The 19,129-nt window shown below is 35.5% G+C and overlaps 1 protein-coding gene across 1 annotated transcript in view; it reads left to right on the forward strand.

Annotated features, from left to right (window-relative positions):
• Positions 1 to 19,129, forward strand: part of LARS2 (leucyl-tRNA synthetase 2, mitochondrial) — an 83,079-nt gene that overhangs the window by 29,333 nt on the left and 34,617 nt on the right. Inside the window, exons 8-11 of the mRNA XM_066572070.1 lie at positions 10,679 to 10,786; positions 12,393 to 12,552; positions 15,694 to 15,798; positions 18,474 to 18,589. Of these exons, the coding sequence (XP_066428167.1) occupies positions 10,679 to 10,786; positions 12,393 to 12,552; positions 15,694 to 15,798; positions 18,474 to 18,589 (489 nt within the window). The remainder of the gene's footprint in view (positions 1 to 10,678; positions 10,787 to 12,392; positions 12,553 to 15,693; positions 15,799 to 18,473; positions 18,590 to 19,129) is intronic.

Here is a 19,129-nt window from a genome sequence, read left to right on the forward strand (position 1 = left end):
ACTCTATTTGATAATCTGTTATTTTAAAAATGTTTTCAAGTTATTTAAACATCCTTTTTTTCTTATAAGCTCCAGTTTTGATTGTGCTGGGACAATGTAGATTCCATACTTCAGAATTCAGAACAAAAGTTTAGGCTTTATGCTTTCTGAGATGAAAGTGTCCACTTCCTGTCATGTCTAGGTGAAGTTTTTATTCCCTCTGAGTGTTCTGTGTGTATTGAGACTTCAAGTACAGATTGAGAAAGTTGCTCCCAAGAAAATATTAAACATTTGTCTTTGATCCTTTTGCCAAGTCTCAGATTCAAGAAGCCAAATTTCCACTATCATCCAAGGAGAAGAAGTCTGTGTCTCTCTCTAGATCTGTTCATAACAAAGAGAAAAGCTTTAGATATCCTGCCTGATGCTTTGATTCTTCATACACAGAGAGGTGCTTGAGATACATGTTTTTTGATTGTGCTGCCTGTTCTGGCAGTAAGGAGGGAACATTTGCAATAGCTGAAGGAAAAATGGAGCATGTCTGCAGCATCACAAAATAAGCACAATGTTCTGAGTTTTTTTTTTCCTCAGTTCCTTTGTCACCAGATTTCATTATGACCATTGTGATATTTTAGGCTGTGCCCCAACTCAATGATTCCCCCCGTTTGAGGCTGGAGCTCCATTAGAGTTTCTGTCTCTACTGTTATTTCTTTTGTCTATTGTCTCTGTACAGGTTGTAGGAAGCAATGACTCGTATTTCTGGTCTGTATCCATGCTGGTACCCAATCACTTATATCCCTTTAAAAAGGGTGAATCAGCCATAAATTTTTACTCATCGGACTGAGGAGCTTTTCAATAACCTTGAAAACACCCTTGGTTTATGGGATTATTGCCTCTTGCTCAGTATCCACCCTCTGCTAGGTTGATTATAGGATTTATCTTTTGTATTTAGTCTCTTACCTGAGAAATGCTGGAAATGCACAATCTCTTGGGCAGATCACATCTCCATCATGTCATTCCCCAGTAAGCATGCTTATCTTATGATAAGGAACTTTTGCCTCCACAACATTCCCTCATCTTCCCCCCTCAGCACACTGCCATCTTCCCTACCTACATGAGGGGCAAATGTGCAGGTGATCTTTTGTTCTTGAACATCTTAGTGACATGAATAAGAGCTGCTTCTGCTTTTCGTTTCAGGAAGACCATTTGTATCAACTCCTACAAAACCTTAAAACATTGCTGCAAAGGACAGTTGAGTACTCTACATATTTCTGTGAAGGTTTCCCAAAATTTTGTTCTGTTTGTGATTGATATTCATAGGGTCTGTGCTAGCTGATACAACCAGATCAGTGAATGATGCCATGCTGCTTCCAGCTGAAGTACTTTGGCAAGCATTACCTACATGTTCTCCCACTTCTTGTACAGTGACAGATGCTACCAAGAATCAGCAGGTGGTTTGGATTTTCCTTTTTACTCACCCTCCACTCACTCCTATTTTTGTTGCTGTGGTTCTTTTTAAACAGTCTCACTCTGCTTCTTTTGGCAAGGCTTTTAAACATTTGGTTGTAGAGGGGGAAAAATAACTTCCCCCCCACCTTGAAATAAGAATAGCAGATTACCAGGCTCTGTTCTATGAAGTCCAATATCTGATAGTCGATAGATTTCATGCTTGGAAGATTAAGACAAATAAAGTCCCTATTTTTGGTAATTTTTTTCTTTCAAGTTGCAGGAGACTAGATAACATAGCATGTTTTGGTTTATTTTCTGAAGAAGACTGTTTTGGCCATACAACTCTGAACAGCCCATGAACTGCAAGCCACAGCTGAAAACAGTCCACTGGAGGGAAGCTGGATCTGAGCTAATAGTGGCCAAGTATTTCAGTCTCTTAGAAACTCTTTGCACACACTGACATAATAATCAGGAAGCTTCACATTAGCATTTTGACAGGAGCCAAATTACAGATCTGAAATGCTACAACTTTGGCTTCTCTTTCTGAATAATTTGACTAGTTATCCTCAAAACATCCTTGCACACATTTCTTCATTCGTTATGGTAGTCGTGCCAGTACTTCCCCAGGAGTGGTAAAACCCATGAATCCTTCCTCCCAAGTCTGTTTCTTTTGTCCCCTTTATCTTTGGAATCAGGCTGTTGACAGTTCATCTGAATCCACGTTTTCCTGCATTGTTGAACACCCTGGTTACAGTAATCACTCTTCCTAGCCTATTCCTCAAACCTTCTTCCCCACCTCTTTTCAAAAGCTCTTTGCCAGGAGAATGGGCTTTATTGAGAGGGAGACCTTCATTCACCTTCATCCTTTACAGAGCCTTTCCTCTTGGAGTGGAGGGTCCAGATTTCTAAGGAATTAGTCCTTATAGTGGAGGATAAAGACATCTCTTTAAGAAGCTAAAGATCTTTAACTGCTAATACGATTTCAGGATAATAACATGGGTGGTGATGATACCTTTACTTTGGCAAGGGGTATTATTTCATGTCTCATGATTTTGAACACACTTATTTCCATAAAGAGATTTTCCTGGCTTATGAAACCAGACCAGAAACACTACCAGTACAGCTTTGTTTTCCTGAAATTCTTTTCAGTTCCAAGACTTCAGATATTTGTGCCTCTAATGATAAATTAGTAAAGCAGTTTGGTTCTTTATGAATCTCACTTCCCTTTTTTGTCAGTTGTTTGGTAATTCATATGCCAGACTCCTGTAGAAGGGAAATATGAGGGGACATTATAAAATGGGGAATTTCAAATGTGTGGTCAACTAGTTTTGCATTAGACACTAACAGAAATAGAAATTTGCCCTTCCAGAACTTGTCTGATCCTGAGTTCTTTATTTCCCATTTTTGAGTCAATTACCTGTTGAACATCTTTTGTCCAATTCATTTTTTTTTTAAATGTGTCCAGAAGGTTAAGACAAGATTATGTCAGGTTAGCGTGGTCACAATCATTGTGATATGAAAATCTGTGTTTTCTGTCAGTATAGAGCAGCATTTAGGTCTTTCGGCTGTACTGCCAGAATTTGTATCCCAGCACACATGGCCCTTTATTTCCTCACAGCTTGGACAAGTTCACAGGCACAGAGCAGATTTAATCCTTCTTTGTGCAAGATGTTTTTCCTGGGTTTGGAAAAAGGTAGAGAGCTAAGTGGATCAGGCTTTCAGTGAGCTGTGTGACTAGATTTCTGCTATCCACTGAAGTTCCACTCTGTCTTATTTTGAAATCTAAAAATTGGAAGGCACTAAGAGTAACTTAATCCTTGCACCTTTTGGGGAAGACTTGTATTTTTTTTTCGATTGAGCTACTTTCAGACCTAGAGGGTTAGAATTCTATGAGTGTCTCACTCACCTTTGTACAGTCAGGCCTTTATCTGGTTTTGGTGTATCATAGGGAAAACCATTTGATTCTGGTCACCTTTTTCTTGTGCCTTTAATGGTGACTTATATTTCTTCTGAAAAGTTTACAGAAATTCAAGATCAAATGTCAGAAGTATCACCTTCCTTGCCCTTTTTCTGAAAAATGGCTCTCTGCAAATCTGTTTCCTATTCCTTCCCCAAAGTTATACCTGAGTTTTCTATAAATTGACATAGTGGGAAAGTATTTGGAAACAAAAAGCTTTATTTTTGTTAACTTGCTCCATTCCTGTGTGGCTTAGAGGAAAATTTGACCAGTAATGTAGGCACTGTAAGTCTTTCCATAACCTTCTTTCATAGAAAAAGTTCCATTTGAAATACATTTAATTAATCTTCTAGCCCTTAATTCTTCATGCAAATTACCAGTTAGCAATAATGGCTCAATATGTATGGATACAACTTATTTTCTGCTTGTAGCATCCATAAATTATTTTGTTATAACTTTCAGCCTATTTATAGTGTATACTGATGATCTATTCTAGTCATCTGTGTTGCTCTCTTTTGCCCATTTATCATTTTATGTTTTCCTTGATATCTCAGAACCTTAATGGAAATAAAAACTAATCAGAGTAATCTTCATCTGCAGTGCCTACATTACTGGTCAAATGGCATCCAGGAGTTGCATGATTATTAGTGGTCTGTGAAGCTGGGTATTACAGGAATCAGTGCTTCATTCCTACACACACTGTTTTTCACATTTCTGTTGTGTTCAGAGCAATCATCTCCTGTGGACTTGCTTTGATTTTTTTTTTTTTTTTTTTTTGGTACTTACTGCACCAGCTCATATTCCTTTCTTGCAATAAAAATTGTAAACAGAGCAGTGTTGGCTCACGTGGCAATTTACCACTGGTAATGAGTTTTGTTCAAAGGGCAAAAATATTGACCATGCTTTTAATGCTTAGCAGAAAGCATTTTGCTTATGAAAAGTAATAAAGTAATTGTGACCCATTTTTTAAACTGTAAAGTACATGTGAAATAGTCTAGCAGCTTTTTTTGATTTTTAAAGAACATTTTAATTGTTATTTTTCTTTTGACACATTTCTTTGATAAAAGTATAATGCCTTAACTGATGGCATTATTATTCAAATTGTTGTCTGTGCATTTAAGATGTTTAAGATAAAACATTTAGTTGCTATGGTTACCCTGCTGAATTGGTAGGCAGATTCATTGGAAAAATCTGTCTGTAAATGTTAGTATTTTCTCTGTGTACCTGTAAATTGCTTTTATGGAGGTTTTTATATGTGGTCAGCTAAGTCCTCAAAACAAAATTGGCAAGGTTAGTCTTTTTATAGACGCTGTTCTTCCTAAATTCAATTTATACAATTCTTTTCCATATTTTACTGTATGAAATTCATTCAAATAGCTGGAAAATAATCTTTTCTCAAATAAAATGAAACAGAAGCAACTTTAAAACTTCAAGTTTTGCCTTAAATGATCTCCCCTTTTTGCACAGCAGTAGGGCGGTCTGTTTAATTCAAATAATGGAGAACATAACCAGCAGAATTCTACTGATGTAATTGACAGTTGCCATATAGATAAGTAGCACCCTTTCTTAGTTAAGTTTTTTTGTAAAGACATTTAGAGATAAACCCTTCTGATTTTCTGTGGGTATCAGGAATACAAATGTTGGGCATGATTCTGTGGAGGGAAAACAGCAAATGAACTACAACTCTTCTCCAGGTTTTCTTTGGCTTTCCACTGCATCTGACAGCCCTTTTTGTCTCATCTGAATAGATTTGGAATTATTTCATGTAATTGTGTTTTGCTTGATTTTTTTATTTTGTATTTTATTTCTGAGATCTTAAGCAGAATGGTAATGAAATGTAATGAGATTGAAGTACTGAATTTCAGGATATTAGGAGTCTTGGTAGCCCTTGGGATTTCATAGCAGGAGGTAATGTCTCATCACTGAGAACTGAAATGCTGGCTCTTTTTCATTCTTTATGTACGATTTGTTTTGATTCCCACACTTGGAGTCTAGCTCATAGTTGTCTTCTCCCAACAGAGCAGGCCTGATAAAGCTCAATTTGAAACTCTTCTTCGTGAGCCAGGCTGAGAGCTGTCTCCTGGACAGGGACCAAGAGCAGTGCTCTCCCAGCTTGCTGAGCACTTCATTCCTAAGAAATGGCCCCTGTTTTGTCAGTTTGGCTAGGCAGAAGGTTGTTTGTGGATATCCATACCAGGCTGGTCTTTTCACCCTGTTTTAAACACAGCATCTCATTTGATGGTACAGCAATGTACATTTAAGTTCCTGTTGGTATGAGGTTAACCAAAACAGTGCATACTTAATACTGTTAAAAATGATAACAAATGTTTTGAAGAGCTTTTCTATTTATGGATTTAGTTACTCATCACAAATATATACTTCATTATTTCAGAAAGGGAGTATCTTCTCTTCGGAAATTTAAGCAAGGAACAGCTCTGAAGAGCAAATCTGGAGAATAATTCTGGATTTACTTTTTGCTTTTAAGGAAACATTTATTTGCCTCAGCTCTGTGTAATCACACCAGAGGTGTTGGTTGCCCATAAATTGTAGGTAAGGAAATGGGAAAACTGCTGACAGTTCAGACATTTATGAGAAAGAATTTTCAGTATACGCAGTGTCTGTGTTATTGCTCCTCTTTAATGTATGTTTTTAGTATTCTTCACACATGGGAAATAAAAGTCAAGAGTGACCTACAATAGTACAGACAGAAACTACTGTCTGAAGGAGAAGAAGAATAGTAAAACAAGAAGATATTAAATACCAGCAGAAGCTGTGCCATATAATCACAGTTGGAACAGTGCAATAGAGTGCAAAATAAAACAGTGGGCAGCCTAGCTTTAATTTCTTGTACTTTAATATATGTTAATATATTAAGTTGTATTAAATGATTTTGTGTAATCTTTAGTTTACATTTGGTTGCTCATTTGGGAGTTTGATCAAATGAAGTAAAGAATTTCATTTTAATCCAAGCAGAGCTTGGATATTTATTTGACTCTTCCTCAGAAGCAAAGCTTTTAAATTTATTGTAATTTAGTAGAATGCAATTTTATTTTGCTAATTGAATTCTTCTGAAATGCAACCTTTTGTTGAAGTTTTTATTCTGATCTTCTTGTTGCCTTGCAGATCTGTCAAACTTCATTGAAGTGTCTTCATTTAAAAAAAGAGTATACATTTGATTACATAGCTTATATTTAGATTTTCCACTTTATTTCATGTACTGTCATAGAGGAGTTAAATTACTCTCACTAGATATGAAATTAGTAGCAGGTATTGATCTACTAAAACTTTTAGTTCATGAAGTCAGAGAGTGAATTTTTTAGGGGTTCAGCAGAATCTTTCTTTGAACTAAAACAAGAGGACTTTTGGAGTTGAGATGCTCTTGGGAAATTGTAAAGCACTTATGTTCTTGGATTTTCTGGATCTTTTTTGCCTTAAAATTACTTAACTGAAGTTCTGTTTCTGTCATAATCCTCAGCAGAATAAACAGCTGGAAATGTGAGACCAGTTTTTCACATACAATGTGTTACTTCTAGTTTTAGGCTTGGTCATCATTGTCTTTGATGAATTTTCAGCAAACTCGTCTTGATTTAGTTACTCTCTGATCATCTGAGGTAGTTGACTTTCATCTTCTGGCTGTGCCAGGATTTTCTGCATGTTCTGAAAGAGTAAAAATGTCCGTGAAACATTGGTTTATCCTCAATCTCCAGCTTCTTCAGGTGTAAGAGCCTTTAAATCATTCTCATCCCTGAACACAAATTTGATTTCTTTAGCTTTTCCTGAGTCTGTCTATCTTTAGATCTGAAAGACTGCCAAAATGTATTTATGCTATTCCTTGACTTATGTTTAATTAAGATGGGAGTAATTTCTCCTGTAATTAGATGTTTGCATTTGAAGTTTTCTTGTCTCTTTCTGAGTAATGAGAAATGAAAGCAGAAATACTCTGCTACCTAATGTTTCCAAATTTCTCACTATTATCATCAGAAATTTGAAAACTGTGTTTATTTGGTAATCTTATCACTCTCTGCTTACTGGACTGAAATGCTGCTGTTGTTCTTTGTCCCCTGCTGTCTCCAACATGGTTTTACTTTTGTTTATTTGCCTGTGTGCTGGGAGTCTTCTTGCTGATTGTCTTCTCTGTGTTAACAAATCAAGTTAACAAATTTGTGGCAGAAATAATAAGATGTTATATACACATTTTTTAAGATCAGCTTTTTTTTTTTAAATGGAAATTATCAGTAATTACAGAATTATGAAATGTTAAGTTGTTGGAATGAACCTTAAAGATCCTCTAGTCCCAATCCCCTTTGCCATGGGCAGGCACACCTCCTATGCATATTTGAATTTTGGATGTACAAGTGCATTCATGTGTGTAAGAACTGATGTATCTCTGCTTTCCTGCTAGTGAGTACGCTAGATAATTTACTGTTCAGAAACACTTACTAACATGCTGGCAGTGTGCATATTCTGTATTATTTGCCTTTGTACACCAGATAAATTGTTTATGGTTTGCATGTTCATTTTCTGCTTCACCTGCTGTTCATAGGTTTGACAAGAAACCTAAGGAGTTTGTTGAGTACAAAGAACTGGGAATCATAATTCCATTTTGAACATTTTTGAAGTGTTTTTGTTGGCTTGGGTTTTTTGTTTCCAATCACACTAAACTGTTTATGTATAAATTAAGTTATAAATGGTTTATGTTTGCAAACCCTGCTAGGCTTCACCATCATGCAGAGTAAGCTTAGTTATCTTCATTCACATGAAGTAAAGTTGGCTCTTCCTGTATTTAGTTGCAAGAAGTAATTGCATTATCAGTACAAGAACTGGGTTAAGTTATACTGTAGCTTCTAATAAGGCCAATGAATTACAGTAAAATCATTATCACACTGCTATTGACAATCTTGGTGTATGAATACTGCAGTGAACAAATATCTAGGAAGCTTTGCTGGCAAGCAGTTACAGACTGTACAGTTTCAGTAGAACACATGCACAATTAGCTGCTTGTGGCAGCAAAATGTGATGTAGATTAGAAAGAATATCTAATGTGAACAGCCAGTTCTGTGTGTACTGGCACAATGTCATTCTTTCTAAAATCCATAAGGTTCTTACAAAGAATGTATCTAGGTATTGTGTGTATGTATAGAGATATACATACATAGTATAGATATATATATATATCTCCAATTATTTATTTTTCTTTCGTAATTATATAAGTACATAGATTGATCATGGTAGATAAAGCTTAGTTGTTTCTGGAACGGTGCAATTAATGAGAATACTCCAATCTTTGAATTCTCTGTGATATAGCATGCTTGCAATTGTCAAAACTGATTAAAGATATAGTGTAATAAAAACCTCTCCAAAAGCCTAACGTTCTTTCATTTATAAATCATCAATAAATTGGTTTGATTCTTAAAGTTGTAGAAAGCAATAAAAATCCCAAGTGGTGGTGTACTATTATGGTTTACAAAGGACATGGCTTTTGTTATATTTTGAATGACAGATATACAGCAGAGCAGTAACTAAAAAAGTAATTCTTACAGTAACTTTTCTGCATCTCACTTTGAAATTAGTTAAGTATGTCATTAAAACAGAACTTGAAATGCATTCTTGGAGAAGAATTAAGTGTGCATTCACTAATTATCCACCTACCTACTGTTTGGTTTGAATAGCACATAGGAGCTACTGTCCATCCTTGTAGATTGTTAGTAATTACTGAGATAATAAAGAGCTTGCACATTTGATGTTGAGAGTCACAGCTGAAGGAGAAATTATTCAACATGTTGCCTTATTCTTAGATTTTAACTGTAATTGTTCAGCATATTCACCATCTGTCCAAATGACTCATGCCTCTGGCTGTACTTCTGCCAAGGTAAAGATTTTGGACAGTCACAGTATTCATAACAAAAATGTGAAGTGTTATGAAGTGAAAAATGAGATGAACTTTAAGTTATCTGTCTTCTTTACATTGTTAGAGATGCCATTTATTAAAATCATGCTGTTCAAACGTTTTAGACAAATACTAGTTGATTTGAAATAGACTTTTATGCTTCCATTCCACACATCAGAAGCACATAAATACATAGATTTATCTCTTGTTGAGTGCAAATATACATAGAAGTTACAAGTTGGCTGTTGGACATTATAGCTAGTAAAGGAGGCAACACTGAATTTCTTCATTGCTGCATAGTATAGAACCATTTAGGTTGGAAAAAACCCTTGAGGTCCTCAAGTGCAGCCGTTAAGCCAGCACTGCCAAGTCCATCAGTACACCCTGTCCCTAAGCATGTTCCACATCTGTGGGTCTTCTAAATACCTCCAGAGATGATGACTCAAGCACTTCCTTGGACAGTCTGTTCCAAGTGTTTGACAGCCTTTTCCATAGTGAATTTTTTTTCTAGTATCCTCCCCTGGAGCAACTTGAGACCATTTCCTGTGGTCCCATCATTTGTTACCTGAGGGAAGAAACTGACCCCCACTTCACTATAGACTCCTTTTGGGCATTTATGGAATGATAAGGTCCTCCCTGAGCCCCCTTTTATCCAGGCTAAACATTCCAGGTGAATTGGCTACTCCTCATAAGACTTGCTCTGGACCCCCTTCCAGACCCAGCTTTGTTGCTGGTTGCTTATAAGAATTTTAATACTATAATATTATGTATTTTTTTATTTTAATACAGACCTTTGTTATTATGATTTAGTGTTGTTTTTGCAGGATGATACAAACTAAAGATCCCAATCAATTTTTCAGCCTGTTGTGCTTGGTAAAATATCGATACAAAATATGAAAAAATAGATAGCTAGAAACTATCATGCTATTTTAAGCCAGAGCTTGAAAATTTTAGGACATGTTAACACCTTTTGTCTGATTGCAATCTCTAGGCTATTGTCTAAAACAACTAATACAAATGTAGGCTTCATATCTGCAAGCACATCTGTTAAGTCTTGTTCAGCTCAGTAGGTCACCTACACTTCCCAGAAGTTACAACCACTGGGAATATTTTCTGTGTTTGTTTTCATCTAAGTTTTTCATTCCTGTATCTTCAGGTCTAATCCATTCAAAAGAAAGGCCACTTTTAATAACAAGAGGGTCTCTGTTGGCAGTGCCATCCCTCTGGCTCGTACCGTGTTAGTTCTAGTCTCAGAGAGATTAATTTGAGGTAGCAGCAATATAAAACCACCTCTTCCAATGTTTTTACCAGTACCTTGCCATTTTGCTGTTAGTTATAATTAAACCCATAGTATTAACTCATATGTTTACAAAAGCTGAATGTCCTCATTATTTCTTTTGTTGCTTAAGGCCATGTTTGATGCTTTATCTGATCTCCCTGAGTGGTATGGCATTAAAGAAATGCAAGCAAATTGGATAGGGGACTGCATTGGGTGCTCTCTTGACTTCTTGCTAAAGGTAAGTCAGAAATTTCACTTGCTGCCCTCTTGGTTGGGCTAACTCCAACCACTGAAATGTGTGATGGGAATGGATTCCCAGATCTTAAAAGCTTGAAACCTCCTAAAAAAGATTATTATTATATTCATGCACAGACCAGCAGAGATTCCTGGAGAACAGCACTTGAGGGTTGCAGAGATACTCCCTGCTATCCTCCTTAGGAACGGGTTTGTGTGTTCAAGTGGCTGTGTATATTTATGCCAAAATACATGCCACCTAATAAGCTTCCCTAAAAGCCACAACATTTGTGCCAGGTGCACTGTCAAGTGGCACTGCACATGTCACCTAGGGTCTAGCTGGGCATTTGCTTTTCTCTGCATGGGACTTTCTTTGCCAGACCCAGGCTGACCTCAGGCAAACTGCTCTGCTTACATTTGTCCATTATTTCACTTACTATTTCCTATAATTAAAATAATGGAAACCACACCATTAGGTAGTGATGGAGCTACAGAGAAGTCTAGATAGAAAGAAAGGAGAGGAAGGAAAAGGAAACCTGAAAAAAAAAATTATCATTATCTGCAAAAGGGCTTCAGATTTCCCTTTTTTTGTCAAGAGATGGGCAAGGCTCCATGAATATGGTAGTGACAGAAGACATTTTCACAGACTCTGATCAAATTTCAGCCCTTGTACTTTGAAGCTTTATTGTGATTATTTACTCTGGGCTAACATTCTAAAAGTGACTTCTCATTTTAAAGTACTGTAATTTTTCAGACTTCAAATTGAGACAAATTAAACCTTTTAAATACCTCTGATTTGCACCCTGCTAAAAGATGCAGTACTTGTATTTGAATAAATAACTTGGTATTAAAGTTGTTTTTATCAATTGTTTCTGAAAATTTATATCAGTATTTATTATGGAAAAATCTCCTTCCAAGACCCCCATATACTCCACAGTTACTTAATCTAAGATATAAACCTTGTTGATAGTTCCAGATGGTAATTCTTTAAAAGTGTTTGAAGTTTACTATTTACATTTTATGTCCAATTGTTTGTTGTGCCACCTTTTATTATTTTATTTCTTTTTTATTTATTATTTATTTGTATTTTCTATTCTTTATTATTACAATTAATTATTATTTATTTCTATATTTTATTATTTATTTATTATTATTTATAATTTGCAGCATTTTCTTGATCAGAGAAGTATGGTGTAAAGTCATATTGTAGCTGAGAAAGTCCTAAATTCTTTTCAGAGGCAACATCTCCCTCCACTTTCTTGGAAACAAGGCATGCATATTAAAAGTGAATAGAAGGATTCTGGGTGGCTTAGCCAGGGATTGAGTCTATCTCAGTAGCACAGTGCAATATTACATATGGGATTAGAATTATATTTTTATAGATATATTTGGATAAACTAAGGCAAGACTGTAAAGCAACTTTCTCAAGGCCTAAAAGTAAGTTTGTCAAGTTTGATTCTGGAAAATTTCTATAGTGAGAATGTGTCTGGCTTTGCTATTTGGATCTGTGTGTTTCTGTAGGGTGATGTAGTCTCGTTAGCTGTGTGAAAAGGAAGGGAAATCTATAAGCACCACTCTGCCAGTGGGAAATTTTTTCTGCTCTTTTTCAGGTGAATGGCAAAGTAACAGAAGAGAAACTAGCAGCTTACACCTATACACCTGAAGCCATTTATGGAGCTTCCCACTTATATATCTTACCAACTCACAGACTGCTGCATGGGAATAGCAGTCTCAAGGAAGTCTTTCAGAGGGAGTTCATCCCAGGGAAAGGTGGTATTTTTCTCATACTGCAATTTGTTGTAGAAGAGCAACAATTATAGAGAATGATCTTTAGAGAATGTGCATCAAGCTGAGCAGGAGCTGTTCCTGTTGAGAGCAAGCAGGCCTTTGATTCTCACGATGTCGCACAGTGTCACATCAGCCTGTCCTGGCTTCAGATGTGGCAAGAGCAGCTATGCTGGAATTCTTCTTTTTATAATAGTTGTTACACTATATAAAAGCAATGGAACAGATTCTTGTTTCCTCATCCACCAGAAATGAATAGTCCAAATTTGACTGTGTCAGCCCATTGGAAAATCTCATGTCTATAAGGTATGTGTCATTAGCACAAAGACAGCAGAACTAATTCTTGCACCAGCAATGATTTCTTCCTGTCATAAGGACTCTAAAGAGGTCAATATATCACTAATTTTTTAGTTTATTAAAAAAAATTAAATAAAAAAAATCTGTGGTTTGATCACTAATACATAGCAAAGTGGATCACTGACAGTAAAATAATACTCTACTATTCAGATCCATTGTCAGTACAAGACTCTAATGGAGTAAATTCAGAGTATCCCTAAGGCAGTTCATGGCAGTTGCACAGTCAACTGGCGATGCTTTAATTTTTAACTGCTTTCCTGAAGTCTCCAACCACCAATTCTGCCTGTATTTAGCATCCATGGTCTAGTATGTTTTTATTGTTTGGAAAACCTGGACATGACGAGTAAATACAATATGTTTTGTTTCTACTTCAGGCTAGTGTTCAATATTTTCTTTTTCCCTTACTGGTAAAGATAAGATGGTCTGAATAACATCTGATTTCAGCAGCATCTTGTGGTAAATTGCGTTGGTTGTACAGAACCTGCTTTTTTAAGTACTTATTTTCTACCTTAAAAAGTTTGCTTGCTAGTAGAAAGAAACATGGAGCCTGACTGTGTTGAGTACATAAAGCCCTTGTCTAAGAGGTGAGAAAAGCTTGGAGAATTTTGGAGAACAAATTTGTGGTTCTTGCAGTTGAACCAAATCAAAGCACTAACTGCACAAACACACGTTCATGCATGTGCCTGTACCTTTGTTGGATCTTATGCTTTAAGCCAAACCACAAAAGTACAAAATTTGCTTTTAATAAGGACAATGGTATATTTTTATATTGGTTTTTAAGTGGAAATACTTGCAAAAGCTTTTTTGTGTGTCTGTTAACAATAAGCTTAAAGCTTTTTTGGCTGAGTTAAATTAAGAAACTTTGGGTTGAAATAATGACAGCCAAAAGTCCTCAAAGAAGAGGCACAATTTCACATAACTTGCTATTGTATACTCCTGCTACTTGTGAATATACTTACAGACATTCTTCAGTTGAAATTAGGTGAGATTGGCATCTTACATATGAAAGGCCAAAAATGCCATTTAAATTTAAAAAAAAAAATGGATGGCCTTATATAGACCCTATTTTCACATTAACCAAGACTTTTATAAAAAATTCCTCAGTAACACTGAAATTTTAATTTCATTAAATGTAATTGTTTTCTATTCAATGGGCATAGTCTTGCAATTCTCTTGCTTCACTGTGTTCTCATTTAAATAATTAGGAGGGTATGTTTTTATGTTTTCTAGGCAAGAAAAAAGAGCAATTGTATAGCCGAGTAACTGAAAGCTCTAAAACCTTTAGTCTTGAAGTACATGTCTGTATTTTAGGCTACTATTATTTAAATAAATAGAACAACCATTTGTCAAACATTCAATTTTAATTTTTTTTTGCCTAGAAAAATGTATGTTAATTCAGAATCTGGTAAGTCTAATGGTTTTGGGCAGCAGGAGGTGCCTGAGATAAAGATTTGACCAATACGTTGTTCATTATCTCATTATAATACTCTGCATACATTGTCTTACACTTGTACCTGTACCACTCTCTCTTTTTGGTTATGATGATAATGATGTGAGCAAATGAGCACAGGAAAGAGCACCTTCATTGAGTGCAGTTATTATTTTGGGTTCCAGCATAAAATGAAAATTATTGCTGGGTGGAAGAGAGAAGTTATTTTTAAAAGCAGTGTCCTGCCCACTCAGCTTCCTGCTCATGACGCTTGGTTAGTTGCTTTTAAAAAATGAAATTGTCTCTTTTGTACTTTTTTTAAACAGAGGAAAGCTGTGTGTGGTGGTTGGAATGTATAAATTTTCTTTATAATATGGATACCTCAGACACCTAAAATTTGGAAAAGTAGTAATCAGAAATAAAATGTATCATTTGCGTTAAGAAGCGTGATGAGATGCAACAGCCCTGTTCTCAAAATTGCTGTTACTTTACTTCAAGCAGATTTTATGCATTGCAATGCAGCCTTCATAGCCTCAGCTTAGCTATGAAGAAAGGTGAAAGGAAGCTCTTAGCAGCCCATATTTTAATGAATGTAATTATCATCAACTTAAGGGCACTGAAAAAGTTAGAAATAGGCCAAAATTGAGATCTGGTGTTCAAATCCTCAAAATTTGGAGTATTCAGGTTTGGATTTCTTCTTGCTGAGCCACCCAATATGCACATTGTACATCAATTTCAGTTTATTAGTCCTCACCCTTAATTCTTTCCTCTCCTGTTTCCCCTTAGTTGGACATGGGGTTCCTCATCTGGAATATGAATATGAATATCCTGTTTGGAAATCAGTAGGTTACTAAGGTGGCTTTTTAACCCAGGTTAGAAAAAAAGGATGTCATATGCTTTGTAGTTCTTCTGTAAGAAATTAAATCATAAGGATATATGCTCCCCTGCAGTTTTATCTGATTTTTGGTGGAATTTTATAGCATTGTATGCTAGTACACAATTCAGGGCTTAATAAAACCAGTTTGTACAACTTTGCAGCCGCCTGTATTTTGATCAAAGACTCAATTTTTTGTTACAATCCAAATCTTACTCTGTTTTTATAAAGGTGCTTGTTATAAGTATGTTTTCTAATCATTATGATTTATCAATCTGACGTACTGAGCATTTTAATACATCTGAGCTTTTTTGAAATATGAGTGGGTTTGTCGCTTTCTTTTTTAAAGAAAACTGTTACTTAAAATTCATGTAAGTTTAAGATAAACTGCATTGTAATGTTAAGTGATGTTCTTAGCATATCTTCTATTATATTTTACCTACCATATCATTACATTTGTTTTCAGACTCTCTTACTTCAGTGACAGCTGTGAATTTGCTTACCAAACAGGAGATTCCTGTAGTCATCTCAGCAAAAACCAATTTTGATAATTATCTTGATACTAAAATAGGTATGTGACATTAAATATTTAAGTGGAATAGTATGCTTTTCAGTTGCTGTATTGGAGCACAAGATACTGGTGTAGTACATATTTGAACACAAGGAGGCTCTCTCTCCTGGATTTTGGATTTCTATTCTCCATTAGGGAAGAAGGAAGGGAAAAGGAGCTATGTGGAATCTATGTGGGTGAAGAGATTTACAGGATATTAAATGGAAATATTATAAAATTAGTGCATTTAATGAGCTAAGTTTGAGGATCTGCATATCTTAAGAAAATTGGTTACATACAACATATGTGTTTGGCTGTCTCTCACCATCCTTTATCAAAACAGAACTGTACCATTTTTGGCCTTTTTTTGTGTGTCTAAAGTTTACATAAATTATGTACATGCTTATAGAGAAATGCTTCAGGTGGTAAATGTACAAAACCTCCAACTTTGACTTTTATCTTGTAATATTTGTTTTGAGGCCAGTAAAATAGTTCAGGATAGGTAATAATTGTTTTGAGGTAGTCTTGGACAATTATCTTAGATCCTTTATCTCTCAAGGTAGCATTCCCATAATTTAAGGCACCTGATTTAGAGTTGAGGATGGATAAGTGGAGGGGGAGGGTGTTGCTAGAGGATGCTGAATCACCTGCAGTGAGCTTCTGTTCTCAAAGTTGTCCTATGAAGCTCCTGTCTTACTCCTTTCCTGGACATGGAGCCTGGTCCCAAAACTGGGCAGCTAAGTATGTCCTCTTAGATAATATGATCGTCCTCATAAGTCTAAGTAGAAATTGGACTAAGTTTTAAAAACCATATCTATTTTAATATGCACCCACCAAGCTCTTAGTTTACTCTTGTGCATTGCCATGGACTCAGCTGCATTAAGAAGGCAATGTTCTATGCCAGTCCTAAAGGGAAATAATTATGTCTTCTTCCCCTTTTCCAGTGCATTTATTTATCTCTTAACTCCTGTTGTTGCCTCACTATTGCTGATACTTCTTTCTTGTCCTGGGGCTGCTGCTTTCACTGCTGCCACTATTGGCTATTTTTGCACAACTGGACTGAATTAAACCAGCTGAATGTGCAAAAATGTCTTGGATGACCCTCACAGGGCTGATGGAAATTACCCATTTGGGCTGTATACCTTGCTTATAACATGCCCACATCTTACACTTTAGATTTGAATCTGGTTTTGACAAACAAAGGTTTTCCTTATATTGGAGAAGCCAAATGACTGAGATACCTAATCTTAATTTTCCTTAAAATCTTCCAGCTTGCTGGCACATACCTTGGCCTTATGTCTGCTGGAAAGAGCCCAGCTCTTCATGGGAAGCTGAGGGTGCCAGCTGTTGAGCTTTGCCAGTGTACATTAATAGCATCATCTTTCCAAAAGGAAGCAGACCAAAAAGTGGGAGCTGCTTTTTTCCATTTGTAGAGCATATTGTGAAGTCACCTGTTGCAGACTGCAGGGCTCTCTGACAAATTAAGATACAAACATTGTTCTTGAAATGGCAAGAGCGTACATCTGCTGGGAAGATAAAATAGCAATTTTGTGTTTTTCTAGTTAAGGAGGTACTTGTCACAGGGGAGTTTTGTTTGATTTTCTTTAGTCATCTGCTTCCAAACTTCCACATATTGGCAGAGTTAAAGTATAGCTGGCATTTCACTGCCTGAACTAAGACAATTGTTAAGCTGGTTTAGTTAATAATTCCAATGTGCTCAGCAAATATTTTGAGAACTTTTCTGTGTAGTTTTCACCAACTTAATGCTGACATTATCTTGTTGGAATAAGTTTCTTTGCCTTTTAAAGATGACAGTAATTGCAAAATGGTTCAAAATATTAATTAAATTATCATTGAAGGGGAAAAATATGCAGAAATATGTATCTCTGTGTAAATAATAAATCTGATAGTATCTTAATATTATTTCAGAATACATGTGATAATAAAACAAGCTAAGAAATTTCTTAACTCACTGTTAAACCCTCCAGAGGAGAATTAAAATGCATGACTGTCCCAAATAATAAAATGCAAAGGGAAAGAGAGCTTTGGGAGCCTTAAATAGTGCAAGTTGTGTAACTCATCTGAATAGCTGTAGGAAGTGTTCTCACTAGTTATAGTTTGAATAGCAAACTGATGTTATTTTAATAGTTTCCCTGAGTTTATAAACAAATCATGTCTTTCATAGTAAGTTAAAGGGATAGTAATGTTTGAGACTGTTGCATTATGGTGAAATTAGATGACTTCTAATTCTAATAATATTCTATTATTTCCTAATTCTATGAAATTAGACATAAATTAATATTGAAACAGGAAGACTGCTCTTTGTTGAGTCTTTGATTATCATATTAGCAAATAGAATTAAAATTTCTATTGTTTAAATATATTATATTTAGATAATATGGTTATATTGAAAATTCTATAATTCTATCCAAATTTTATGGCTTCATTTTTAGTTTTTTCAGAACCATCAAATTTTCAAACTTTTCTGAAAGAAGGACAGGACATTGATGAATGTTTGAATTACAGAGGACCTGAGAAATTACTGAGTGTTAATTATTGCTGGTTGAATTTCACTGCTTAAAGAATACAAAAACGTTTTTACTCTTCTTAAACCATTTTCTTCAACTCTTCTAGGAAAATGTAAGTCATTATAAAGAGAGTGCCATAGAAATGAAATGGTTTTTCATCCCTTCTAGGAATTCCTAGTACTAGTGCAGAAGATGCTGCAGTAGCTAAAAATCTGGGCATTTCTTTCACTGAAGTCATTGAGACATTGCCAAATGGTTTGGAGAAGGTCATTAATTCTGCAGAGGTGGGTATACAAAGTATAAATATAAAAAAGTATAAGTATAAAAAAAGTATGGATTTCTTTCCAGCTTACAGTAACAATGCAGACTAAATCTGTTTTCTCAAGAGTGCCAAAAACTTTGTATGATTAAAGGGATTTTTGTTTGTTTGTTTGTTTGTTTGTTTGTTTGTTTGTTTTAAATCAAGCCAAGCTTATGCTATCAAATTTCTGGGAATAATTTAACGATGAAATATGTTGGCCCTGCTGTAGCAATAAAATAATTTTTTTCCTTTTGTACAGGAGAGGAAGGTTGAACTTTCCTCTGTATTGGTTTCAGTTCTATAATGGAAACTGAATAATTTAACCAATGTTAAAAGTTGATCTTATTTCATAACCTCAATAGAATGTTAACCTAAACATGAACATGCTAATCTTTCTTCCACAAATTCATTGAAATGTGGCTTCAGCCTTTGTGGTATCATGGATCCCTCAAGAGACATAGGAATCTTGTCTTTAGATCTAGCTCTTGAAAATTTGTGTTTTAATAGCAGACACATTACTTCC

Source organism: Molothrus aeneus, chromosome 1, assembly GCF_037042795.1.
Source record: "Molothrus aeneus isolate 106 chromosome 1, BPBGC_Maene_1.0, whole genome shotgun sequence".
NCBI lineage: Eukaryota > Metazoa > Chordata > Aves > Passeriformes > Icteridae > Molothrus > Molothrus aeneus.